The following is a 26,128-nucleotide window of genomic DNA, read 5'->3' on the forward strand; positions in this document are numbered from 1 at the left end:
AGGAGCCATCTCCCTGGCGCTGCCAACCTTCTCACTTTGGGCTTGGGAAGCATGACTGAGGGACCTGCCGAAGCTGTTCTCTATATTCTTCCCCCCCCCCCCCTACCAAATTAACCAGATAAACTCCTTTCATCTGGAGTTGAAAGGCCATAGCAGCCTTTTATTACAAAACAATTAAATACCCAGCACCCCGTTCAAAGACCCAATAGACCCCTGTCTGCTACTATGACAAGAAAATAACAGCCTCAAATTGAATGGCCGTCTAAAACCTAAATCCTGAAAAACCTGCTACATATACCCCCAGCACCTGAAGAAAATAGGAAGCACCCTCAGACCAACACAAACAAGGGAGGGTGGGGGAAACATCTCTGACGAACTCAGAAAAAAAATCCCCCCCCCCCCCCACCTCCTCCCTCAAAATACCCCTCAGCTCTGCAACCCACCAATCTGGTAAGCGGAATACTACCTTCAAAATCGCACCACTAAATACCCCACCTCCTCTGCATGCCCCAGTCACGCTGCCCCCTCCTAGTTTCACTCACCTTCAGGCACCCCAGATGTTTTGGAACTACATTTCCCATGATGCTCAACTACACTGCAGAGTGCAAGAGCATCATGGGAAATGTAGTTCCAAAACATCTGGGGTGCCAAGGTTCGTCATCATTTGGGAGGGTCTGTTATACACATGACTAGGGCACCACCAATGTCCACAACACCATGGTAATCACTACCTATCCCCAAATTAAACACTTGTACCCAAATAATGAGGCCACGTTTGGAGAAAATGTGAATGCATTGGCTAACACACCGTTATCTGAGATACAACACAGAACTCCATACATTAGATGGTCCCTACTAAAAACTATTCAAGGAAATCTGAATGTCTCTGAAGACCTCAATCATCATAACCTTATGACTAGCGAGATTAAATGCAGGCTGGGTGTTCTGTTCTAATCTACTTTTTTTAAAAAATATATATATATATATACATCGAGTACAGAACCAAGGATCATCTTGTGCTACTAAATGGTATGGAATTTGATAAACCCTACCACAGCAACAATAGATCCCCCAACACATGACAGACCTCCCCCCAGCAACAATAGACCCCCACAAAAAAAAAAAATTGATTCCCAGTGACAATAGATCCCCACAGTAGTCTTCAATAGAATACATTCAGTGCTGGAGGTTCCGGAGATGCGTTCTCCCCCCACATTCCCACTGAAAAAAAGGGCCTGGTTACCTTCATCAAAACAAAAAAATCTCTGCCCTCCTCTACAGCTCCCCTTTTAGAAAAAGCCATCCTCTAGAGATGGGGCATGGGAGCGAGATGCCCCAGAGCTACTAAGACGTAGGGATGAGCTCAGGCGTGTTCATGTGCAGAGCCCGCCAGGAAGTCGGCGCAGCGCTGCGCTAATCACAGGCAGTGAGACATTGCCCGATCTCTGCAGCCGCACATTGGGGCAGCGTCTCACTGCCTGTGATTAGCGCAGCACTGTGCCGACTTCCTGGCGGGCTCTGCACATGGACCATGCGAACACGCCGGAGCTCATCCCTATTAAGACGTCACCTCCTGACCTGCATTATTCATCTAAAGGGCCCTTTCCAGGGCTGAAGCCCCAGACCAGGTGGTGCAGACCATGGGAGGTCTGGGCAGAGTCCTCTTATGTGAGAAGTGGTGGAAACCAGGGAATGTGTGTGCCATCTGGGAGCATGCCCTACTGGACAGAGGGATATTGGGAAGTGACTGACATACTATAGAACAGAGTTTCTCAACCCCACTCCTCCAGGTGCCCCAACAGGTCATGTTTTCAGGATTTCCCTCAGACGGAACAGCTGTGGTAATTACTAAGGCAGTGAAACTGATCAAATCACCTGTGCAAAATAATGGAGAGCCTGAAAACATGACCTGTTGAGGCGCCCTGAGGATTGGAGTTGAGAAACATACATTGCAAGCCACCCATAGCCTGGTGCACAGACATTGCAAGCCACCCATAGCCTGGTGCAAAGACATTGCAAGCCACCCATAGCCTGGTGCACAGACATTGCATGCCACCCATAGCCTGGTGCACATACATTGCAAGCCACCCATAGCCTGGTGCACAGACATTGCAAGCCACCCATAGCCTGGTGCACAGACATTGCATGCCACCCATAGCCAGATGCACAGACATTGCAAGCCACCCATAGCCAGGTGCACAGACATTGCATGCCACCCATAGCCAGATGCACAGACATTGCAAGCCACCCGTACCCAAGAGTACAATTGCCCCACCCTGCCCATTCCCAGGTGCAGAGATGTCCCACACCACTCATAGCCATGTACACAGACATCACATACTGCCCATAGCCTGCGAGGTGGGGGGCAGGGAATGGAAATTGTTACTTTGGGGTCGGTTTACTAAAACTGGAGAGTAGAGAATCCGGTGCAGCTCTGCATAGCAACCAATCGGCTTCCAGGATTTTTTTTGGCAAAGCTTAATTGATGAAGCTGAAGTGAGAAGCTGATTGGCTCCCATGCACAGCTGCACCAGGTTTTGCACTCTCCAGTCTTAGTAAATCTCCCCCCTTTGTGTTGTAGAAATGACTTTGAGGACGGTCATCTTTTGCCCCCTTGCTGTTTGTGGTGAGTGGTGACACCCCAGCAGAGTGACGATGGGCGCCCCATGCTCAGTCACACCCCATCCACATTTCATTCATTCTCTGTAATGAATTCTCAGTCCAGGGAGAGCTGGGCGGGGTGACTCCTCCCTCCTGACTGGCTCCGCCCCCAGCAGACCTCCTATATATGAAGAGGTAGAAGTGCAGCTCATCACAAGTTTGTCGGATAAGGAAGCAGCATGGCAGATAATGTGAGTATGAGTACCGATGGAAGCTGCAAAAGCTGAGAAAATGGGTGGTGTGGTGTGGTGTGGTGTGGGGAGGGTTGGGTTGCTGAGTATGGATGGTGGTGGGTATAGGGTTGATGGGTTAGGACAATGGATGATGTAGGGCTGTTGGTAGGGTTGCCACATCATCCCTTTAATCCAGGACACACATTAAGTACACTCACTTGGTACCTTTTTATCTGCATTAAATCAGCCTCAGAACCTGTGTAATTCATATGTGTCCTGTGTTAAAGGGATGATGTGGCAACCCTAGTTGTTGGGTGTGGGTATGGTGCTGTTGGTGTTTTGGGCTGTCATGCAAATAGTGCTGTTGGGGATGGTAAGTGGAAGGAATAGGGTTTGAGAATGAAGGGTGGTAGGTATAGATTGGTATAGGGTTGCTGGGTCTGGGCAATGGTGGTATGGTGCTGCTTCATGTGGTTGTTATGGTGTTGCTGGGTGTATAAATGATGACCTGTCTTTAATCTAAACGGTGTTATAAACACCCCCCCCCCCCAGTATACTGGGTGTAATAATCATCCGCCCTCCCCTCGCCCCCTCTAATATACAGGGTATAATAATCATCCGCCCTCCCCTCGCCCCCTCTAGTATACAGGGTGTAATAATCATCCGCCCTCCCCTCGCCCCCTCTAGTATACAGGGTGTAATAATCATCCTCCCTCCCCTCGCCCCCTCTAGTATACAGGGTGTAATAATCATCCGCCCTCCCCTCGCCCCCTCTAGTATACAGGGTGTAATAATCATCCGCCCTCCCCTCGCCCCCTCTAGTATACAGGGTGTAATAATCATCTGCCCTCCCCTCGCCCCCTCTAGTATACAGGGTGTAATAATCATCTGCCCTCCCCTCGCCCCCTCTAGTATACAGGGTGTAATAATCATCCTCCCTCCCCCCCCTCTAGTATACAGGGTGTAATAATCATCCTCCCTCCCCCCCCCCCTCTAGTATACAGGGTGTAATAATCATCCTCCCTCCCCCCCCCCCCTCTAGTATACAGGGTGTAATAATCATCCTCTTCTCCCCCCCCCTCTAGTATACAGGGTGTAATAATCATCCTCTTCTCTCTCCCCCCCCCCCTCTAGTATACAGGGTGTAATAATCATCCTCTTCTCTCTCCCCCCCCCTCTAGTATACAGGGTGTAATAATCATCCTCTTCTCTCCCCCCCCCTCTAGTATACAGGGTGTAATAATCATCCTCTTCTCTCCCCCCCCTCTAGTATACAGGGTGTAATAATCATCCTCTTCTCCCCCCCCCCCTCTAGTATACAGGGTGTAATAATCATCCTCTTCTCCCCCCCTCTAGTATACAGGGTGTAATAATCATCCTCTTGTCCCCCTCCCCCCTCTAGTATACAGGGTGTAATAATCATCCTCTTCTCCCCCTCCCCCCTCTAGTATACAGGGTGTAATAATCATCCCCCCCTCTAGTATACAGGGTGTAATAGTCATCCTCTCTTCCCCCCCCCCTCCCCCTCTAGTATACAGGGTGTAATAAGCATCCCCCTGTATAGGGCCATCTTCACAGCATCATGGGCCCCTGGGCAGAGTAATTCTCTGGGGCCCCTACAAGCTTGTCCCAATTTTTTATTTTTATTTTTTCACTCGAGAATAAAAGTATAAAGCCTCACTGTGCCCATCACTGCAGCCTCGCCATGGCGGAGGAAGAGAGATGGTGGACCGGATCATGACTGGAGGAAGAGGAGATCCAGAGATGAGTGTGAATAGCAGGCTCTTACAGCTTGTATGAAATTGCCTCGGCTCTGCTCGCCGTCACACACAGCCCCGCCCCTCCTGACCCCGTGCCTGTGATAGACAGAATGCAGGTCCAATAATGGGATGTTCTGTCTATCACAGGCGCGGGGTCAGGAGGGGGCGGGGCTGTGTGATGCAGAGCAGAGGCAATTTCATGTAAGCTGTAACAGCCTGCTATTCGCACTCTCATCTCTGGATCTCCTCTTCCTCTATCTGATCTCTTCCACCGGGGTGATCACCAGGAGACCGGCCCTCAATTAACCATTTGAGGGCTGCAGTATACAATTCCACCCTGCAGTGTCGATATTGTCGTTCTAGATACGACTGGCCCTGTTTGGGGGGGGGGGGGTGCCCATGTGCATCTGGGGCCCCTGGGCTGATCTCAGTAAGACGGCCCTGCCCCTCTAGTATACGGGTTTTGTAGTCAATTTTCTCATATCGTCTTCCAGGACAGCCTTTGAGATATAGGGCTCCTCCCTCCGGGACAGGAAACACGTCAAGCCAATTAAATAAAAGGTGTGGTCCTCCAGGCCCTCCTCAGTCTTTGTGTTTCCTGCCGGACAGGAAGGAGCACGTTTGGAACTGGTAAGGGGAGCTCCTTCTCAGGGGTTTTGTCTGGGGAGAGCACCTTGATGGACCTGACCCTTAGCACCCCTCGGTCCGTACGAAGGGAGGAGAGGGTAGCTTTCAGTCCCCGCTGCCATTTAAAACGTTCGGAGAGAACGGGACCCCGATGCGCGGCAATCTCCCCCTCGGAGCGCTAACCGCTCGTACCTGTCGGATGGCGGCGGGAGACGTTCGTTCCACCGACCGGCGTCCGGGTACTGTGAGCGGTGCGTTCGTAAGGAACGCTCGGCGTCGGGGTGGAGTCTTTGCGCTCTGGCGTACGGAAGTGGGAGAGACGCACTTCCGCCGGATTCGCGTCATCAGGGGGCGCCGCAGGACCTGTTCCAGTCCTTTGGGCGTGGCGGTGTGACTACAGGGTTGCCTGGAGCGGTGTGAAGGCTCAGAGAGACTGAGTGAGACACAGGAACCATGGAGAGTGCAGTTGTGCAGGTGGACTCTGGTTCAACAGGCTCCAGTACCTCTCAGGTAAGCTTGGTGAGGGCAGACCAGGGCTTACACTGGGGGGTGGGGGGTCACTCTGACCCGTAGTACCTTCCCGGGGTGGAGAACCTGCTGGTGAAGGGGGGCACTTCGTAGACAGACCCTAGAAGCACAGTGGTGTGTGGTCAGGGGTGGTATTTTAATGGGACCCTGTTTTTCTTTGTTTTTAGGTTAAACAGGACAGAGCCCAGATACCTTTGCCCAGAAGGAAATGTGCCGTGTGTGGGGCTAAGTTAGGCACCGGTTGGGAGAATCCGCTTTGCCCGGATTGTGTCAGTAGCCTGGTGAAAGAGGACTCGGTGGCAGCTTGTCACAATGTTTTAACATCCGTAAAGGATGAGATTGCATCCACCTTCCAATCTTTCAAAAACATGATGGATAGGATGCAGGGTCCCTCTGTCCCTTTACCCAGGGCCGTGAGTATGCCTTCCTTATCCGAACCAAGTCAGGAGGAGGAGGTGGATAGGGAGAGGTTACCCAGGTCATTAGCCTCCTCTAGGACAGAGTCTACTTCTGAATCTGAGGGGGAGGAAGAGGCCATTAGATCAGCCAGATACAAGCTGTCTTTGGATGATGTGGGTGACCTCCTCAAGGCTATATATGACACTTTGGAGATCAGGGAAGAACAGGTCCAGCTTTCAAAACACGACATGATGTATCAAGGGTCGAGTGTAATGAAAGACAGGGTATTCCCCGTCCATAAGTCGCTAGTGGAGGCGATTCTGCTGGAGTGGGAACAACCGGAAAAAAGGCCATTTTTTTCAGGTAGCCTTAGAAGGAGGTTCCCTTTTGAGTCGGATGCGGTGCATCCCTGGAACAAGGTTCCCAAATTAGATGCTCCCTTGGCTAAAGTCTCTAAGAAGACAGATCTGGCCTTTGATGATATGGATTAACTCAGGGACCCTATGGATAAGAGGGGAGATGTGCTGCTTAAGAGAGCCTGGGATGCCTCTTCCATCGGGCTTAAACCGGCCCTAGCAGCTACCTGTGTGGCCAGAAACTTGGAGTGTTGACTTACACAGTTACAATCGCATATTTCTGCGGGTACTTCTAGGCAACAGCTGTTGAAGTCCTTTCCGCTACTGTTCAAGGCTGTGGGCTTTTTAGCTGATGCCTCTGCAGAATCAGTCAAACTGGCTGCTAGATCTGCAGCACTAGTGAACGCTGCCAGAAGGGCCGTTTGGCTTAAAACCTGGTCAGGAGACACAGCTTCAAAATTGAAGTTATGTGGATTACCCTTTTCAGGGGATCATTTGTTCGGGCCCGGCCTGCAAGAGGCGTTAGAACGCACGCAGGATAGGAAGAAAGCTTTCCCAGAAAGGAAAAAGAGACCTGAAGGGAAGCGCCTTTTTCGAAGCCCCAGGCAGCAGAACCTGCAGGAAAGGGAGGTTTGCCCCAAAAAGCATTGGACAGGTCACAAGGGAAGAGGCAGAGGAGGAATCTTATTCAATCCTCCTCAACCCTCCCCTAAAACCCAGTGACTCCTGCGTCCCGGTGGGAGGAAGACTGGGGAAGTTCCTCCCACAGTGGGAAGCTTCAACCGAAAGTCCGTTCATTCGAGATGTAATAAGGAACGGCTACAGGTTGGAGTTTGGTTCAGTTCCCCTCCCAAATTTTCAAGTAACAAGGTTACCAAGGGACCAAGAGAAAGCAGAGGCTTTGGCTCTTCTTCTGGGGGATCTGGTGGACCAAGAAGTAATGGTGCAGATGCCTCAGGAGGAGCGAGGCTTGGGGGTTTACTCCCACGTATTCGTGGTAAAGAAACCTTCGGGGAAGTTCAGGTTAATACTGAATCTCCGCCCCCTGAACAGATTTATAAAATACAAGCGGTTCCGGATGGAGTCAATCTTCTCGGTAACCAAGTTCCTGTTTCAGGGCTGTCACATGGCCACAGTGGATCTCAGGGATGCATATTTGCATATCCCGATTTATCTGGAATCTCAGAGGTTTCTCAGGTTGGCGGTGAGGTTGAACACTGGTGTGTTACACCTCCAGTTTCGAGCTCTCCCCTTCGGGCTCTCAGCCTCACCAAGAATCTTTACAAAGGTTCTGGCAGAGGCACTGGCCCCATTAAGGCTCAAGGCTATAACAGTGATCCCATATCTGGACGATCTACTGTTCATAGCCCAGTCGGCCCAACAACTGCAGAGGGACATACAGGAGGCCTTGGTTTTCCTGCGCTCACTGGGGTGGCTGATAAACCAGGAAAAATCCCAGCTGACCCCCTCACAGGAGGTCCTGTATTTAGGATACAGGATTTCTTCGGTGGAAATGAGGGTATTTCTTCTGGAGGAGAAGATCTGCAAGCTAGAGCAGGCGGTAGCCCAGCTTCAATCTGGTCGGGAAGCCCAGATCAGGGAGGTTATGAGAGTCCTGGGGTTGATGACATCATGCTTTCCAGCGGTGGCCTGGGCAAGGCATCATCAGCGTCCTTTACAGAGACTCATGCTCCGTTATTGGGATGGCAGGCAGGAGAGCCTGGATCAGGTTATGCCCCTATCCTCGGCAGTCAGGAGGTCTCTTTGGTGGTGGCGGGCCCAGGTCAACCTAGACAGGGGTCTTCCCTGGTCCCCACAGGCTACGGTGGTGGTCACGACCGATGCCAGTGCGCTGGGTTGGGGTGCCCACCTAGAGGGAACCTTAGCCCAGGGTTCCTGGTCGGACCTAGAGACGGGTCGCTCCTCAAACCAGAAGGAACTTCTGGCAGTTTGGAAGGCTATAGAAACCTTCCAGTCCCAGTTACATGGCAGGGATCTGCAGGTTCGCTCAGACAATGTGGCAGCAGTAGCCTACCTGAACAAGCAAGGGGGAACCAGAAGCCCTGCACTCCAGGTAATTGCGGACAGAATCTTCTGCTGGGCAGAGAAGAACTTGTCCTCAATATCAGCCATTCACCTAAAGGGAACTCAGAATTTACTGGCCAACTTTCTCAGTCGCCAGAAGATAGGTCAGGACGAGTGATCCCTCAACAAGGAAGTGTTCGAGGAGATTGTGTCATGCTGGGGAAGGCCAGAAATAGACCTGTTTGCAACAGAAGGCAACAGGAAGGTGACGCAATTTTTTTCGGTTCACCCACAGGATCGGGCCAGGGGGATAGACGCCCTTGCCAATCCATGGCTGTTCGGCCTGTGTTATGCCTTTCCTCCCGTAAGGATGGTGGCGGAGGTCCTGCAGAAGTTCCGTTCGGAGACTACGGACCTCATTTTAGTAGCTCCTTTTTGGCCAAAGAGACCCTGGTTTGCCAGCATAAAGAAATTGGCCGTCCATCCTCCGCTGTTTCTGCCAGTCAGGGAGGACTTGCTTTCCCAGGGGCCGATCCTGTGCCCTCAGATAGAGAGGCTCAAGCTTGCGGCCTGGTATCTGAGGAACAAATCTTAAGGTCACAGGGTTTCTCAGAAAGAGTGATTAAGACCTTGTTAGAATGCCGTAAACCAGTTACTAGGGCAATTTATGCCAAGGTAGGAAAGAGGTTTAATTCCTGGTTGCAAGAACAGGGAATTGCAAGCCCCGGGGTCCCGGCAGTCCTGGACTTTCTACAAGCAGGGGTAGAGCTGGGCCTATCTATCAGCACTCTAAAGGTACAGGTGGCGGCCTTAAGCGTTTTCCTTCAGTCCTCCCTTCAGCAGAATCCATTTGTCAGGAACTTCTTCAAGGCTCTATCTAGATCCAGGCCTGTGAGAATGAAGTCCTGTCCTACTTGGGATTTGGCCTTGGTTCTTAGGGCTTTGACCCAAGATCCATTTGAACCTTTAGAGGGAGCATCACTTAAGTGGATGGTACTAAAGACTGTGTTTTTGATAGCGATCACATCAGCTAGAAGGGTCAGTGATCTGCAGGCGCTCTCGGTCAGAGAGCCATTTCTGTTAATCTTAGAAGACAGGGTAGTACTTAAGACTGACCCTAGTTTTCTTCCTAAAGTGGTGTCCACTTTTCATAGGACACAGGATATTATTTTGCCAACTTTTTTCTCAACCTCAGACGAGGACGAGGCGAGATCTTTAAGTTTGTTAGACGTCAGGAGAAGTCTATTAATTTTTTTAGAAGCCACTAGGGTCTTCAGGAAGTCAGACTCACTTTTTGTTAATTTTTCGGGCGCCCGCAAGGGCTGCAAGGCGTCCAAAGCGTCTATCGCCAGGTGGATACGAATGGCGATAGTTAAAGCCTATGAGTTAGAGGGGAAGCAGGCACCCTTAGTTAAGGCACACTCTACAAGGGCGGTTTCTGCATCATGGGCAGAGAGGGCTGGAGCCTCTCCGGAGGAGATCTGCAAAGCAGCAACGTGGTCCAGCTACTCAACGTTCGCAAGACATTACCGTCTGGATTTATGGTATGATAAAGAGCAGACTTTTGGACGTAAGGTCCTCCAGGCAGTGATCCCGCCCTGACAAGGTGAGCTCCTTGCTTATCATCTCAAAGGCTGTCCTGGAAGACGATATGAGAGTTAGACTTACCGGTAACTCTTTTTCTAGGAGTCTTCCAGGACAGCCTGGCTTCCCACCCAAAGTTGTTTAAATTGGACTAAGTGGTGAGGATGTGTATTAACGTGATTGTTAGTGTGTTATGTCTTTCAGAGCCTCCCGGCGGTTCTTGGAGTAAAACTGAGGAGGGCCTGGAGGACCACACCTTTTATTTAATTGGCTTGACGTGTTTCCTGTCCCGGAGGGAGGAGCCCTATATCTCAAAGGCTGTCCTGGAAGACTCCTAGAAAAAGAGTTACCGGTAAGTCTAACTCCGGTTTTCTCCTTTCTCCCATACAGACGGTTGTCTTGTATAACTTCAGCCTCAAACCCGGTCACTCCGTGGAGGTGGGGGGCTTCATTCCGGAGGGATGTAAAAGGTAGGTGAAGCTTTTATCCTTGGCTACTTATTGTATAATATATACGTCTGATCTCTGTATAATACTAGAATTTGCCAAATGTACAACTTACAGAAGTAGAAGTGTGCTCTGTGTACAGTCCATCCTACTAACCCCTCACTGGGAATTTGGTCCCTTAAATAATACCAGACATCAAATTGATTTGATTGGAGCAAATTTAGCTTCAACATTTGTGACAAAATGTCATCCTGGATAAAACTTGTCCAACTTGTCAGCCATCATCTGAAATATGACAACTAACAATCCTGTGACTCCCATCTACACTCTCTGTCTACCAGTCCTCCATCCCTCCACTGGTCTGATTTGGCAGACCTCTTCCCTGCCATGGTACATACACCCCATGGGGGTTGGCTGAATTTCCGCGACTTCTGGTCCTTCAGAGGATGGTGACACCTTATGGAAGTGATGTGAACAAAAAAATAAAACTTTATATTTATAATTTAGGATTTGGCTTTTAATTTCTGTAGCCCTTTTTCTCCCTGGGGATCTCAAAGCACTTTATCTACTGTTGGGGCAGATATCTCTTGAGAAATGGCACAAAGTAGTAGTGACACTCTGCTCTCCTTTCTCCCTCTCACTATTGGGATGGATGGGAGAAGAGAGCCGAGACTAGTCTTCAATGACTTCACTGTTTTTGACCATCCAGGATGAATTGTTCCATAGTGGCTACAACTCTAAATGTCAGTGAGGGAATATTAGCTGATATCATGTAAATTCATAATGTGGGGGATGGGGAAGTATCCATGGGAGGACCACTGGTGAATGACTTGAGTACGATATCCAACAAGGTCAGCTGAGCAGAATAATTGCTGTTTCCGTCATTCTAGGTTTTCCATAAACTTGGGAAAAGATGAAAAGAATATAGTGCTGCACTTTAACCCTCGCTTTGATGAGCGCAAGATAATCCTGAACTCTATGGTGGACGATGTCTATGGAGAGGAGCTGAAGGAAAGCGTCTTCCCCTTCCAGGAGGGGTCAGACATCACAGTAGGTCTATGTTGGATGGGGCAAAGTGGTATCCTTGTGCATATTGGGCACATATCTCTGAATGATGGGTTAGGTGAAGGGTATAAAGGATGATAATCAGGAAGAACACAGTGCTACAAAGAGCTCGGAGGGTGCTGCTCACCCCTATCAAATCGTAAAATGGAACAAGTTCTCCAAAGGAAATAGAGTAAGTTGTAAGTTATAATACTTAGTGGTGGAGTTCCCCCATAGGGTAATGTTTCAGTTTCCTTCACATATCTGGGATGTTACCCGGTCCGTATGTTTCGCCAAGATGCCAAGAAGAGGGAGTGGAGTCGGAAAACCAGAGGCGTGGCTCGCGGGAAGTCACACGGATACCGTACCCCCCATAAATATAGGAAGTAGGTGCTTGTATAGGCGGCCGGCCAGTGTGGTAAGCTACATCTGTGATAGAAATCTCAACATGAATAGAATCAAAATTCCTTTGGAAGCACACCATTGGGTAAATCATATTAACAAAAATTAGATAATCCCAATACAAAGAACACTTGATAGATTCATGAGTGTAATTTTGTTTTTATTAACAGACCATCTCTGAAGAAGACCCTAAGTGGTTGAAACGCGTTAGAACTATATTTCTACTGTTATTACTTCATACAGTGTATTTATAGCTAAGTCTGTTCAGTGTATGTCCATTGATAATATTGTATTCTCTATATAAGAGCTTGTTTTTAAGTGTTCAGGTGGAGCTCATGTTTTTATCCAATATTAAACATTTTTTCATATTAATTTGACATGCATCTATCTTTGTTTTTTGCTGCCTAAAAACCCCGCTGGTGGGGGAACTTGTTCCATTTTTCAAGGGTATAAAGGATTTGCTATGATGGTCACCCCTTCAGCTCATTCCATGAAGGAGGAGGACCTCCCGCATAGAAGATCCAATTGATTCCATCCATCACGCTACCATTGTGTGCTATTATATACCACCTAGCAAATGGTTGCTGCTGGTCTGATCGGGGGGAGGGGGGGGGGCAATAGAGGAAATAATGTGACATTGAAGTGTACATGGGGGATAAGAAAAAGTGTGTGTTGACTCTGAATAATTGTATTCTCATTTACCCTCAAGTCAGTCATTTGTAGATCACTTATTGACTTTTTTTTTTTTTTTTTTTCTTGCAGGTTTACTTCCAGTTTGAGCAAGACATGATCACCATACATCTACCTACCGGAAATCCTCTCTCATTTCCAGTCCGCTTTCCCATAGAGGTGATCTCCTACTTGTCTTTGGTGGACCTCCAGCTCAAATCCATCACATTCAAATGAAGAATCCCACAGAGGAACCGCCTGTCCCCCCACATGTCCCTATCCAGGATCTGTGAAATGTCCATAGTGGCCAAAGATTCTTATCTTGTAACTCTGTTCCTGCTGCTCATGTAGCCATACATTGTGCTTTACCCAGTACTAGAAATGGATTTCATACACCTTTCAAATAAAATCAAACAAGCTCCATTGTGTGTGTTTTTTTTCATTTTTTGGGGGGTGGCGGGGGTAGAAACATTTGTGCAGCTGTCTTTCAAATGCAGTGTGACATAAAATATTGCAACAACCACTTATTTGTTTTGGGGGTTCTATGTAATTTTCGATCTCTTGTCAAGATCCCAACGGTGAAAAAAATGTGATAACTCTTGCTGTTTTTAATTGTGCAGCTCTAACAAGATCTATGGCATCTCTTCAGCTTTGAAGCCTGGCTAATAGAACTGGTCAGGATTCCACCTACTTGGTTTTCAAAGCCCCCAGCTGTCGGCACAAAACATGTCCCAGTTTGAGGACCTGCCATCTTTACAGCTAAAGTGCCAACAGTTGCTCAGCAATGTCTTGCTAACTCAGTGAAGTTGGTCTTTTGACTGCAAAATTAGGCCCTCTCTCATTTGTTCCCAGCGTTTGGGAGTTCCCGTCTTATAACCACAATCTGTCCTCTTGCCCTGGCCAGAGCAGGGTTTTGCATTTTGGCTGTGCCAAAAACCTACCTTAATTAGGGAGGTTGGGACTAGAGGCTCTCCTCCAGTATAACCTATAAAGTGGAAGTCTTCCCACCCCCGCAGAGGGCAGCTCAGATTTAGGAGCCATCTCCCTGGCGCTGCCAACCTTCTCACTTTGGGCTTGGGAAGCATGACTGAGGGACCTGCCGAAGCGGTTCTCTATATTCTTCCCCCCCCCCCCCTACCAAATTAACCAGATAAACTCCTTTCATCTGGAGTTGAAAGGCCATAGCAGCCTTTTATTACAAAACAATTAAATACCCAGCACCCCGTTCAAAGACCCAATAGACCCCTGTCTGCTACTATGACAAGAAAATAACAGCCTCAAATTGAATGGCTGTCTAAAACCTAAATCCTGAAAAACCTGCTACATATACCCCCAGCACCTGAAGAAAATAGGAAGCACCCTCAGACCAACACAAACAAGGGAGGGTGGGGGAAACATCTCTGACGAACTCAGAAAAAAAAAATCCTCCTCCCTCAAAATACCCCTCAGCTCTGCAACCCACCAATCTGGTAAGCGGAATACTACCTTCAAAATCGCACCACTAAATACCCCACCTCCTCTGCATGCCCCAGTCACGCTGCCCCCTCCTAGTGTCACTCACCTCCAGGCCACATACTGACAATTCATCATAGTTGCATAGGTCAGTGATGGTGAACTTTGGCACCCCAGATGTTTTGGAACTACATTTCCCATGATGCTCAACTACACTGCAGAGTGCAAGAGCATCATGGGAAATGTAGTTCCAAAACATCTGGGGTGCCAAGGTTCGTCATCATTTGGGAGGGTCTGTTATACACATGACTAGGGCACCACCAATGTCCACAACACCATGGTAATCACTACCTATCCCCAAATTAAACACTTGTACCCAAATAATGAGGCCACGTTGGAGAAAATGTGAATGCATTGGCCATTTATTAACAAATAACCAAAAAATTAACATTCCTTAAAACAAACAATAATATTCATAATCAAATAACAATAAGATAAAGGTTGCTGGCCTTAGGAGTCACAATGAACCAACATCAAGTTTGGATCTAGTGGACTAAAATTCCCAGCCGCACCACACCGGCTCAGTGACCACTCACCCCTCTGCACATACCTCAGAGTTACAACTTCCCAACTAACACACCATTATCTGAGATACAACACAGGACTCCATACATTAGATGGTCCCTACTAAAAACTATTCAAGGAAATCTGAATGTCTCTAAAGACCTCAATCACCATAACCTTATGACTAACGAGATTAAATGCAGGCTGGGTGTTCTGTTCTAATCTACTCCCTTTTTTTTTTTTTTTATTATATCGAGTACAGAACCAAGGATCATTTTGTGCTACTAAATTGTATGGAATTTGATAGACCCCACCACAGCAACAATAGATCCCCCAACACATGACAGACCTCCCCCCAGCAACAATAGACCCCCACAAAAAAAAATTGATTCCCAGTGACAATAGATCCCCACAGCAGTCAGCTTCAATATTCATTCAACATTCAGTGCTGGAGGTTCCGGAGCTGCTGAAAAAAAAGCCCTGGTTACCTTCATCAAAACAAAAAAAATATCTCTGCCCTCCTCTACAGCTCCCCTTTTAGAGAAAGCCATCCTCTAGAGATGGGGCATGGGAGCGAGATGCCCCAGAGATACTAAGACGTAGGGATGAGCTCAGGCGTGTTCGCATGTCCATGTGCAGAGCCCGCCAGGAAGTCGGCGCAGTGCTGCGCTATTCACAGGCAGTGAGACATTGCCCGATCTCTGCAGCCGCTGTTGGGGCGCCTTGAGGATTGAAGTTCCAGGTGCACAGACATTGCAAGCCACCCATAGCCAGGTGCACAGACATTGCAAGCCACCCGTACCCAAGTGTACAATTGCCCCACCCTGCCCATTCCCAGGTGCAGAGATGTCCCACACCACTCATAGCCATGTACACAGACATCACATACTGCCCATAGCCTGCGAGGTGGGGGGCAGGGAATGGAAATTGTTACTTTGGGGTCGGTTTATTAAAACTGGAGAGAAGAGAATCCGGTGCAGTTCTGCATAGAAACCAATCAGTTTCAGGATTTTTTTTTTTGGCAAAGCTTAATTGATGAAGCTGAAGTGAGAAGCTGATTGGCTCCCATGCACAGCTGCACCAGGTTTTGCACTCTCCAGTCTTAGTAAATCTCCCCCCTTTGTGTTGTAGAAATGACTTTGAGGACGGTCATCTTTTGCCCCCTTGTTGTTTGTGGTGAGTGGTGACACCCCAGCAGAGTGACGATGGGCGCCCCATGCTCAGTCACACCCCATCCACATTTCATTCATTCTCTGTAATGAATTCTCAGTCCAGGGAGCGCTGGGCGGGGTGACTCCTCCCTCCTGACTGGCTCCGCCCCCAGCAGACCTCCTATATATGAAGAGGTAGAAGTGCAGGTGATCACAAGTTTGTCTGATAAGAAAGCAGCATGGCAGATAATGTGAGTACCGATGGAAGCTGCAAAAGCTGAGAAAATGGGTTGTGTGGGCTGAAGGCAGTGGTGGGTATAGTGCGGTATGGTGTGGGGAGGGTTGGGTTGCTGAGTATGGATGGTGGTGGGTATAGGGTTGATGGGTGAGGACATGGGGTGATGTAGGGCTGTTGGTAGGGTTGCCACATTGTCCCTTTAATCCAGTACACACATGAATTACACTCACTTGGTACCTTTATCTGCATTAAATCAGCCTCCGAACCCGTGTAATTCATGTGTCCTGGGTTAAAGGGATGATGTGGCAACCCTAGTTGTTGGGTGTGGGTATGGTGCAGTTGGTGTTTGGGCTGTCATGCAAATAGTGCTGTTGGGGATGGTAAGTGGAAGGAATAGGGTTTGAGAATGAAGGGTGGTAGGTATAGATTGGTATAGGGTTGCTGGGTCTGGGCAATGGTATGGTGCTGCTTCATGTGGTTAGTATGGTGTTGCTGGGTGTATAAATGATGACCTGCCTTTTAATATAAAGGGTGTAGTAAACATCCTCCCCTTCCCCCCCCTCTAGTATACAGGGTGTAATCCCCCCCCCTCTAGTATACAGGGTGTAATCCCCCCCCCTCTAGTATACAGGGTGTAATCCCCCCCCCCTCTAGTATACAGGGTGTAATCCCCCCCCCCCTCTAGTATACAGGGTGTAATCCCCCCCCCCTCTAGTATACAGGGTGTAATCCCCCCCCTCTAGTATACAGGGTGTAATCCCCCCCCCCTCTAGTATACAGGGTGTAATCCCCCCCCCTCTAGTATACAGGGTGTAATCCCCCCCCTCTAGTATACAGGGTGTAATCCCCCCCCTCTAGTATACAGGGTGTAATCCCCCCCCCTCTAGTATACAGGGTGTAATCCCCCCCCCTCTAGTATACAGGGTGTAATCCCCCCCTCTAGTATACAGGGTGTAATCCCCCCCCCCTCTAGTATACAGGGTGTAATCCCCCCCCCTCTAGTATACAGGGTGTAATCCCCCCCCTCTAGTATACAGGGTGTAATCCCCCCCCCCCTCTAGTATACAGGGTGTAATCCCCCCCTCTAGTATACAGGGTGTAATCCCCCCCCCTCTAGTATACAGGGTGTAATCCCCCCCCCTCTAGTATACAGGGTGTAATCCCCCCCCCCTCTAGTATACAGGGTGTAATCCCCCCCCCCCTCTAGTATACAGGGTGTAATCCCCCCCCCTCTAGTATACAGGGTGTAATCCCCCCCCCCTCTAGTATACAGGGTGTAATCCCCCCCCCTCTAGTATATAGGGTGTAATCCCCCCCCCCCTAGTATATAGGGTGTAATCCCCCCCCCTAGTATATAGGGTGTAATCCCCCCCCCTAGTATATAGGGTGTAATCCCCCCCCAGTATATAGGGTGTAATCCCCCCCCCAGTATATAGGGTGTAATCCCCCCCCAGTATATAGGGTGTAATCCCCCCCCAGTATATAGGGTGTAATCCCCCCCCCTAGTATATAGGGTGTAATCCCCCCCCCTAGTATATAGGGTGTAATCCCCCCCCCCTAGTATATAGGGTGTAATCCCCCCCCTAGTATATAGGGTGTAATCCCCCCCCCTAGTATATAGGGTGTAATCCCCCCCCCTAGTATATAGGGTGTAATCCCCCCCCCCTAGTATATAGGGTGTAATCCCCCCCCCTAGTATATAGGGTGTAATCCCCCCCCTAGTATATAGGGTGTAATCCCCCCCCTAGTATATAGGGTGTAATCCCCCCCTAGTATATAGGGTGTAATCCCCCCCTAGTATATAGGGTGTAATAATCCCCCCCCCCTAGTATATAGGGTGTAATAATCCCCCCCCCCCTAGTATATAGGGTGTAATAATCCCCCCCTAGTATATAGGGTGTAATCCCCCCCTAGTATATAGGGTGTAATCCCCCCCTAGTATATAGGGTGTAATCCCCCCCCCTAGTAAATAGGGTGTAATCCCCCCCCCTAGTAAATAGGGTGTAATCCCCCCCCTAGTATATAGGGTGTAATCCCCCCCCTAGTATATAGGGTGTAATCCCCCCCCCCTAGTATATAGGGTGTAATCCCCCCCCCTAGTATATAGGGTGTAATCCCCCCCCCCTAGTATATAGGGTGTAATCCCCCCCCCCCTAGTATATAGGGTGTAATCCCCCCCTAGTATATAGGGTGTAATCCCCCCCCCCTAGTATACAGGGTGTAATAATCCCCCCCCCTAGTATACAGGGTGTAATAATCCCCCCCCCCCTAGTATACAGGGTGTAATAATCCCCCCCCCTAGTATACAGGGTGTAATAATCCCCCCCCTAGTATACAGGGTTTAATAATCCTCCCTCCCTCCCTCAATCCAGTATACAGGGTTTAATAATCCTCCCTCCCTCCCTCAATCCAGTATACAGGGTGTAATAATCCTCCCTCCCTCAATCCAGTATACAGGGTGTAATAATCCTCCCCCTGTACAGGGCCATCTTCAAGGCATCATGGGCCCATGGGCAGAGTAATTCTCTGGGGCCCCTACAAGCCTGTCCCAATTTTTATTTTATTTTGTGCACTCAAGAATAAAAGTATAAAGCCTCACTGTGCCCAACACTGCAGCCTCGCCATGGCGGAGGAAGAGAGATGGTGGACCAGATCATGACTGGAGGAAGAGGAGATCCAGAGATGAGTGTGAATAGCAGGCTGTTACAGCTTATATGAAATTGCCTCCGTTCTGCTCGCCGTCACACACAGCCCCGCCCCCTCCTGACCCCACGCCTGTGATAGACAGAATGCAGGTCCAATGCTGGGATGTTCTGCCTATCACAGGCGTGGGGTCAGGAGTGGGCGTGGCTGTGTGACGCAGAGCAGAGGCAATTTCATGTAAGCTGTAAGAGCCTGCTATTCGCACTCTCATCTCCGGATCTCCTCTTCCTCCCTCTGATCTCTTCCACCGGGAGACCAGCTCGCAATCAAGCATTTGAGGGCTGCAGTATACAATTCCACCCTGCAGTGCCGATATCGTCACTCTAGATATGACTGGCCCTGATTGGGGAGGGGGCCCCTCCATGTGTATCTGGGGCCCCTGGGCTGATCTCGGTAAGACAGCCCTGCCCCTCTAGTATACGGGTTTTGTAGTAAATTTTCTCCTTTCTCCCATACAGACGGTTGTCTTGTATAACTTCAGCCTCAAACCCGGTCACTCCGTGGAGGTGGGGGGCTTCATTCCAGAGGGATGTAAAAGGTAGGTGAAGATTTTATCCTCGGCTACTTATTGTATAATATTTACGTCTGATCTCTGTAATACTAGAATTTGCCAAATGTACAACTTACAGAAGTAGAAGTGTGCTCTGTGTACAATCCATCCTAATGACCCCTCACTGGGGATTTGGTCCCTCAAATAATACCAGACATCAAATTGATTTGATTGGAGCTAATTTAGCTTCAACATTTGTTGTCAAAATGTCATCCTGGATAAAACTTGTCTGACTTGTCAGCCATCATCTGAAATATAACTGACAATCCTGTGACTCCCATCTACGCTCTGTCTACCAGTCCTCCATCCCTTCACTGGTCTGACTGGCAGACCTCTTCCCTGCCATGGTACATACACCCCATGGGGGTTGGCTGAATTTCCAGGACTAATGGCCCTTCAGAGGATGGTGGCACCTTATGGATAGGGATGAGCTTCGTGTTGAACATACATTTGACTCGAACATCAGCTGTTCGGCAAATACCGAACGTTATGGGCCATTCGCTCCAAATTCGTGTGGTGCTCACGGCCCACAGTGCACTGCACCATCGCAGTGCATTGCTGGCTCATGATTGGCCAAGCATGCACTGTGACCCCGCATGCTTGGCCAATCACAGCGCTGGCAGCGAGGAGAGCCATGATTGGCCACAGGCATCCTGCCTGTGGCCAATCATAGCTCAGGCTGTGTAGTACACGCCCCACACTATATAAGGCTGCCAGCGTGGTGGCCTTGTGTAGTGTTGGCGTCTGTAGGAGTTAGTGGGTGTTCTGTGTACCTTCAGCACAGTATACACCATTCGTTATTGGACGATTTTGCGTTCTTGCTCTTCTGTAGTGGTTGTCTGCGTGCCCTGACAACAGTATACACCGTTATATCACCTACATAGCTCTTCTCTAATTGAGCCGTGTGTGTGTCACAATATACACTACCCAATTGCTGGTTTTCCCTTCAGGCCACTACCATGTCTGGAAGGCCAGCAAGGAGAGGCAGACAGGCATGAGCCGATAAAAGAGGGCAAACGGGCTCTGTCTAGAGACAACAGTGCTGGTCGTGGACGCGGTGCATCGTCGTCAGCACGTGGCTATGGGACATGCTTGTCCTTCTTTTCGGCAGCTGGACATGTTGAGCCGCAACCTGCCAACGACTTGGTAGAGTGGATGACCAAGCCCTCTTCATCCTCCTCATCCTCCTCATCCTCTCTCACCCAGGCTCAGGGTATTAGCAAAGCAGCTGCCAACGCATCGTCTTCCCTCCTCTCAATGTCATCATCAGTGACTCCTTCCCTAGACCCACCACATCCTCCTGAGGAGTCTCCTGAACTCTTTGAGCACAGTGTTGGGTACATGCTCCAGGAGGATGCCCAGTGTTTTGTAGGCTCTGATGATGATACCCAGCTAGAGGAAGGCAGTAGCTTGAGCGCAGAGAGAGGTGATGCTCAAGAAGGACAGAAATCTGGCAGTCATGTTCCACAAGCTACAGCATACTGCCAGGTTTACTCCAGTGATGAAGAGGGAGGGGATGATGAGGGCACTGACTCCACGTGGGTGCCTGGTAGGAGAGGAGGAGGAGACGGCACATGTCCAACTAGGCAGGATGCCCTCCGGGGGCCAGCTTAGGGGCAGCACACCAACTAAATCACACCTCAGAGCTCCGCCTGTGCAGGGCGCTGCCTCTGCACGTTATTCTAAAAGTTCTTTGGTGTGGGCCTTATTTGAGACGAGTGCATCCGATCGCACCGCTGCTATTTGCAACATATGTCTCAAATGTATCTCCCATGGCCAAAACATCAGCCGCTTGGGCACCACATGCTTGACCAGACATATGTTGACCTGCCATGCAGCTCGTTGGCAAGCGTACCTCAAAGACCCACACCAAAGAGCAAAGCGGACCTCTCCTTGCTCCTCATCAGCTGGGATCTCCAACCCCACTAGACCTTCAGTCCTCTCTGAAACCTGCTCTGAGAGGAATGAAGGTGTAGAATTAGGTGTGTCACAGCCAAGTGCTTCAGGGCACTCTGCTATCAGTACACCCACGTCCAATTATAGCAGGCAAATGTCCCTGCCCCAGCTGCTGGACCGTTGAAAGAAGTTCACTCCCAGCCATCCACATGCCCAGCGGTTGAATGCTAGCTTGGCTAATTGCTAGCACTTTAACTGCTGCCTTTTCAGTTGGTAGACTCGGCCCCCTTCCGTGAGTTTGTACAATGTGTGGTTCCTCAGTGGCAGGTCCCCAAACGCCACTTTTTCTCACGGAAGGCGATTCCGGCTCTCTACCACTGACCGCCCTGTCCAGCGAGGCAAGGACATAGCCTTCCACATGCCGGTAAAGTGCATATTACTGCTGACTTGTGGTCCAGCAGGCATGGACAGGGACGTTACCTGTGTTTCACGGCCCATTGGGTCACTCTTCTGGCAGCTGGGAAGGATGCAGGACAAGGTGCAGTAGTGTTGGAGGTGGTTCCACCACCACACCTCCAAAATGTTACTATTGGTTGTGACACACCTCTCCTCCACCACCTCTTCTTCTTCCTCCATGGCCTCTTCCAGTGCTCTGTCCTCAGAACCAGCGGTGCTCTGTAGGCGTTCCAGGGGCTACGCAAGTGTGCAGGCAAAACTATGCCATGCCGTGCTTGCGCTGGTTTGTTTGGGGGACAGGAGCCACACTGGGGCAGATATTTTGTCAGCTCTGCAGGGGCAGGCCGAGAGGTGGTTGACACCACGCCAGCTTAAGCCAGGAATGGTGGTTTGCGACAATGGCACCAACCTCCTCTCTGCCCTCTGATAGGGACAACTGACCCATGTGCCACGTGTGGCTCACGTCCTTAACCTGGTGGTGTAGCGGTTCTTGGGTAGGTACCCCGGCTTACAGGATGTCCTGAAGCAGGCCAGGAAAGTCTGTGCATTTCTGCCAATCATTTAATGCCTGTGCTCGGCTGGCTGAGCTCCAAAAGGAGTTGAACCTGCTCAAGCACCGCCTTATATGTGACATGCCCACCAGGTGGAACTCAACATTGGCCATGCTGCAGCGGCTGCACACGCAGCAGAGGGCCATCAATGAGTACCTGTGTGACTACGGCACCAGGACAGGGTCAGGGGAGCTCGGTTTTTTCTCACCACACCAGTGGGGCATGATCAGGGATGCATGCACTGTCCTGTCTCAACTTGAGGAGACCACAAGGATGGTGAGCGGTGACGGTGCATGCATCAGTGACACTGTACCTCTTGTCCACCTGTTGGCGCATTTGTTGCGTGGAATAATGGACAGGGCACTTGAGGCAGAACAGGGGCAGGAAGAAGATTTCCTTGCCTCTCAAGGCCCCCTTTATCCAGACGGTGTTCCTGCTGTGCCGCCCATCACACAGGAAGAGGATGAGGAGGATGATGATTGTGTCAGCATGGAGGTGGAGGCTGGCACTCAGCATCAGCAGCAGCCGTCTTGTAGGGATGGTTTACGGACTTGAACGTGGCTGGGAGGAGATAGCTGTGGATCATGTTGTCCTTAGTGACCCAGGCGACTCAGGACCAAATGCCCCAGCTAACCTAAGCTGCAAAGCCTGCAGAAGGATCCTCGTATTTTTCGGATCAAGGAGAGGGACAATTACTGGCTGGCCACTCCTTGATCCACGGTACAAGGGTAAGGTTGCCAACCTTATCTTGCCGTCACAGAGGATGAGGCATCTCCAGGAGGCCTTGCAGAAAGGTCTGTGCAACGTGTTCCCAGAGACTGGGAGGTTACGAACTCCTGGTCCTGGACAACATGTTGCTGAGGCATCGGTCAGAAGGAGCGGTGAAGGTGGCCGTCTGACTGATGCGTTCAGACAATTTTTTTTTTTTTTTTTTTGTCTGCAGCCCCAAGGTATGCATCTGTACGCAACCATTGCCAGCATCTGATTTACATGGTGCAGGAATACCTAGGGGCAAGGTCAGACTTGGACACCTTTCCCACCGAAAATCCTCTGGCTTACTGGGTCTTGAAGATGGATCACTGGCCAGAGCTTGCACAGTATGCAATTTAGCTACTGGCCTGTCCTGCATCCAGCGTTCTTTCGGAACGCACCTTCAGTGCTGCTAGTGGCTTTGTTACCGATCACAGGGTGCGCCTGTCTACCGAATCAGTTGATCGACTGACCTTCATAAAGAAGAATCAGTCTCGGATCACCCACAGCTACCAAGCACCTGAAGCTGATGTAACTGAATATTTTTTTTTTTTTTTAAATATCACATCCCTTCAAGACTGCCGATGCTGAGTGACTGTCCTTTTTATGTTGATTGTCTATTCTCTTCCTCCTCCGCTGATATGTTGGAAGAACATTTTTGGTTCTGGGTGATGCCACCAGCCCAAGTTTAATTCCAATTTTTGATGCTTTTCAGCAGGGCTCATTCCTGCACCACAACTAGAGTATATGGGAGAGGTTGCAGTGTTGTGGCACCAGTGCCTAAGGCCCAATTTTTCAACCCCTGTTTAACAGGGGCATGTAATTACAATTCTTGATATAATAGTTCACAGCAGGGCGCTCCAGCGCCCAGCAAGAGTCACTTTGAGGGCTTACAATGTTGTGGCAAAACCAACACCTTGTTCCGCCATTTCTGCAGAGCATATAGGGCAGGCCCCTACTTTCAAACATCCAACTTGCAAACATCTCCTACTTGCAAACGGAAGGAGACAACAGCAAGTGAGATGAAAAAAGACGGACGGCAAAACAAATTATACAGGGGTGATAACCCTTCCCTATGTTTTCCAAAGAGCTTAAAAATAGACTGGAGCTACACTTTAAAAATGTACCAGTTGAAAATTACAAACAGATTCTACTTAACACAACAAACCTACACAGTCCCTGTCTTGTTTGCACCGCCTGTATACTGCTGTTCTGAGTATATAGGGCCTGGGGGCCACACGTATTTCTTTTTTTTTTTTTTTTTTTAAATATGGGTACGGGATTCCCCTTAATATCCGTACAAGACTCAAAGGGGCTGGTAATGGGCGGGGGGGCTACCCATGCCATTTTTCTCAATGATTTTCATCCATATTGCCGGAACTAGATATAACATTAAAACCGCAAGCAGTTTTAAATGACGTTATTTCTGTTAAATGTCATTTTGTGCAGGGACTGTTCTAAACACGTGGCACTTCACAGGCATACTATAGACACCCCTGGCACGATATTTACTTATTTTATTTTTTCACTTTAATCGTCATTAAAATCAGTGCTCCCGCCAAAACGGCCATTTTTAAAAACATTTTAAGCATTAACCCATGTCCCCTGGGGCAGGAGCTAGGTCCCCAAACCCTTTTTAGGACAGTATCTTGCATAATGGCCATTAAAATTAGCACTTTTAATTTCGACCGTTCGAGTCCCATAGACTTCAATGGGGTTCTAAAGTTTGTACGAATTTTCGGTCCGTTCGAAAGTTCTGGTGCGAACCGAGAGGGGTGTTCGGCTCATCCCTACTTATGGAAGTGATGTGAACAAAACAAAAATTAAATAAACTTTTTATATTTATAATTTAGGATTTGGCTTTTAATTTCTGTAGCCATTTTTCTCCCTGGGGACTGTTTGGGCAGATATCTCTTGAGAAAGGGCACAAAGTAGTAGTGGCTCTCCTTTCTCCCTCTCACTATTGGGATGGATGGGAGAAGAGAGCCGAGACTAGTCTTCAATGACTTCACTGTTTTTGACCATCCAGGATGAATTGTTCCATAGTGGCTACAACTCTAAATGTCAGTGAGGGAATATTAGCTGATATCATGTAAATTCATAATGTGGGGGATGGTGAAGTACCCATGGGAGGACCACTGGTGAATGACTTGAGTACGATATCCAACAAGGTCAGCTGAGCAGAATAATTGCTGTTTCCGTCTTTCTAGGTTTTCCATAAACTTGGGAAAAGATGAAAAGAATATAGTGCTGCACTTTAACCCTCGCTTTGATGAGCGCAAGATAATCCTGAACTCTATGGTGGACGATGTCTATGGAGAGGAGCTGAAGGAAAGCGTCTTCCCCTTCCAGGAGGGGTCAGACATCACGGTAGGTCTATGTTGGATGGGGCAAAGTGGTATCCTTGTGAATATTGGGCACATATCTCTGAATGATGGCTGAGGTGAAGGGTATAAAGGATTTGCTATGATGGTCACCCCTTCAGCTCATTCCATGAAGGATGAGGACCTCCCGCATAGAAGATCCAATTGATTCCATCATGCTACCATTGTGTGCTATTATATACCACCTAACATGGTTGCTGCTGGTCTGATTGGGGGGGGGGGCAATAGAGGAAATGTGTGACATTGAAGTGTACATGGGGGGGAATAAGAAGAATGTGTGTGTGTTGACTCTGAATAATTGTATTCTCATTTACCCTCAAGTCAGTCATTTGTAGATCACTTATTGACTTTTTTTTTTTTTTTTTTCTTGCAGGTTTACTTCCAGTTTGAGCAAGACATGATCACCATACATCTACCTACCGGAAATCCTCTCTCATTTCCAGTCCGCTTTCCCATAGAGGTGATCTCCTACTTGTCTTTGGTGGACCTCCAGCTCAAATCCATCACATTCAAATGAAGAATCCCACAGATTAACCACCTGTCCCCCACATGTCCCTATCCAGGATCTGTGAAATGTCCATAGTGGCCAAAGATTCTTATCTTGTAACTCTGTTCCTGCTGCTCATGTAGCCATACATTGTGCTTTACCCAGTACTAGAAATGGATTTCATACACCTTTCAAATAAAATCAAACAAGCTCCATTGTGTCTTTTTTTTTTTTTTTTTTTCTTTTTTTTTTTTCATTTTTGGGGGGGTGGC

The 26,128-nt window shown here is 49.0% G+C and overlaps 2 protein-coding genes across 2 annotated transcripts; both read left to right on the plus strand.

Moving 5' to 3' along the window:
• Positions 1 to 2,820: 2,820 nt before the first annotated feature.
• On the plus strand, positions 2,821 to 13,095 carry LOC143986651 (galectin-1-like). The gene is made up of 4 exons (XM_077485059.1): positions 2,821 to 2,852; positions 10,504 to 10,583; positions 11,450 to 11,609; positions 12,768 to 13,095. The coding sequence occupies exons 1-4, from the start codon at positions 2,841 to 2,843 to the stop codon at positions 12,909 to 12,911; spliced, it is 396 nt and encodes a 131-aa protein (XP_077341185.1). The 5' UTR covers positions 2,821 to 2,840; the 3' UTR covers positions 12,912 to 13,095.
• Positions 13,096 to 16,002: 2,907 nt separating this feature from the next.
• LOC143986652 (galectin-1-like) lies at positions 16,003 to 26,069 on the plus strand. The gene is made up of 4 exons (XM_077485061.1): positions 16,003 to 16,092; positions 19,241 to 19,320; positions 25,196 to 25,355; positions 25,743 to 26,069. The coding sequence occupies exons 1-4, from the start codon at positions 16,081 to 16,083 to the stop codon at positions 25,884 to 25,886; spliced, it is 396 nt and encodes a 131-aa protein (XP_077341187.1). The 5' UTR covers positions 16,003 to 16,080; the 3' UTR covers positions 25,887 to 26,069.
• The last annotated feature ends 59 nt before the right edge of the window (positions 26,070 to 26,128 follow it).

This window comes from Lithobates pipiens, unplaced genomic scaffold (genome assembly GCF_037356315.1).
Source record: "Lithobates pipiens isolate NorthernLeopardFrog02 unplaced genomic scaffold, aLitPip1_a1.2 Scaffold_175, whole genome shotgun sequence".
Classification (NCBI taxonomy): Eukaryota; Metazoa; Chordata; class Amphibia; order Anura; family Ranidae; genus Lithobates; species Lithobates pipiens.

Excerpts from the sequence above, each read along its gene's own strand:
- LOC143986652 (XM_077485061.1), top strand. Across the intron at positions 19,321-25,195 it reads ATTCCAGAGGGATGTAAAAG|GTTTTCCATAAACTTGGGAA; the intron begins GTAGGTGAAGAT and ends CCGTCTTTCTAG. Across the intron at positions 25,356-25,742 it reads AGGAGGGGTCAGACATCACG|GTTTACTTCCAGTTTGAGCA; the intron begins GTAGGTCTATGT and ends TTTTTCTTGCAG.
- LOC143986651 (XM_077485059.1), top strand. Across the intron at positions 10,584-11,449 it reads ATTCCGGAGGGATGTAAAAG|GTTTTCCATAAACTTGGGAA; the intron begins GTAGGTGAAGCT and ends CCGTCATTCTAG. Across the intron at positions 11,610-12,767 it reads AGGAGGGGTCAGACATCACA|GTTTACTTCCAGTTTGAGCA; the intron begins GTAGGTCTATGT and ends TTTTTCTTGCAG.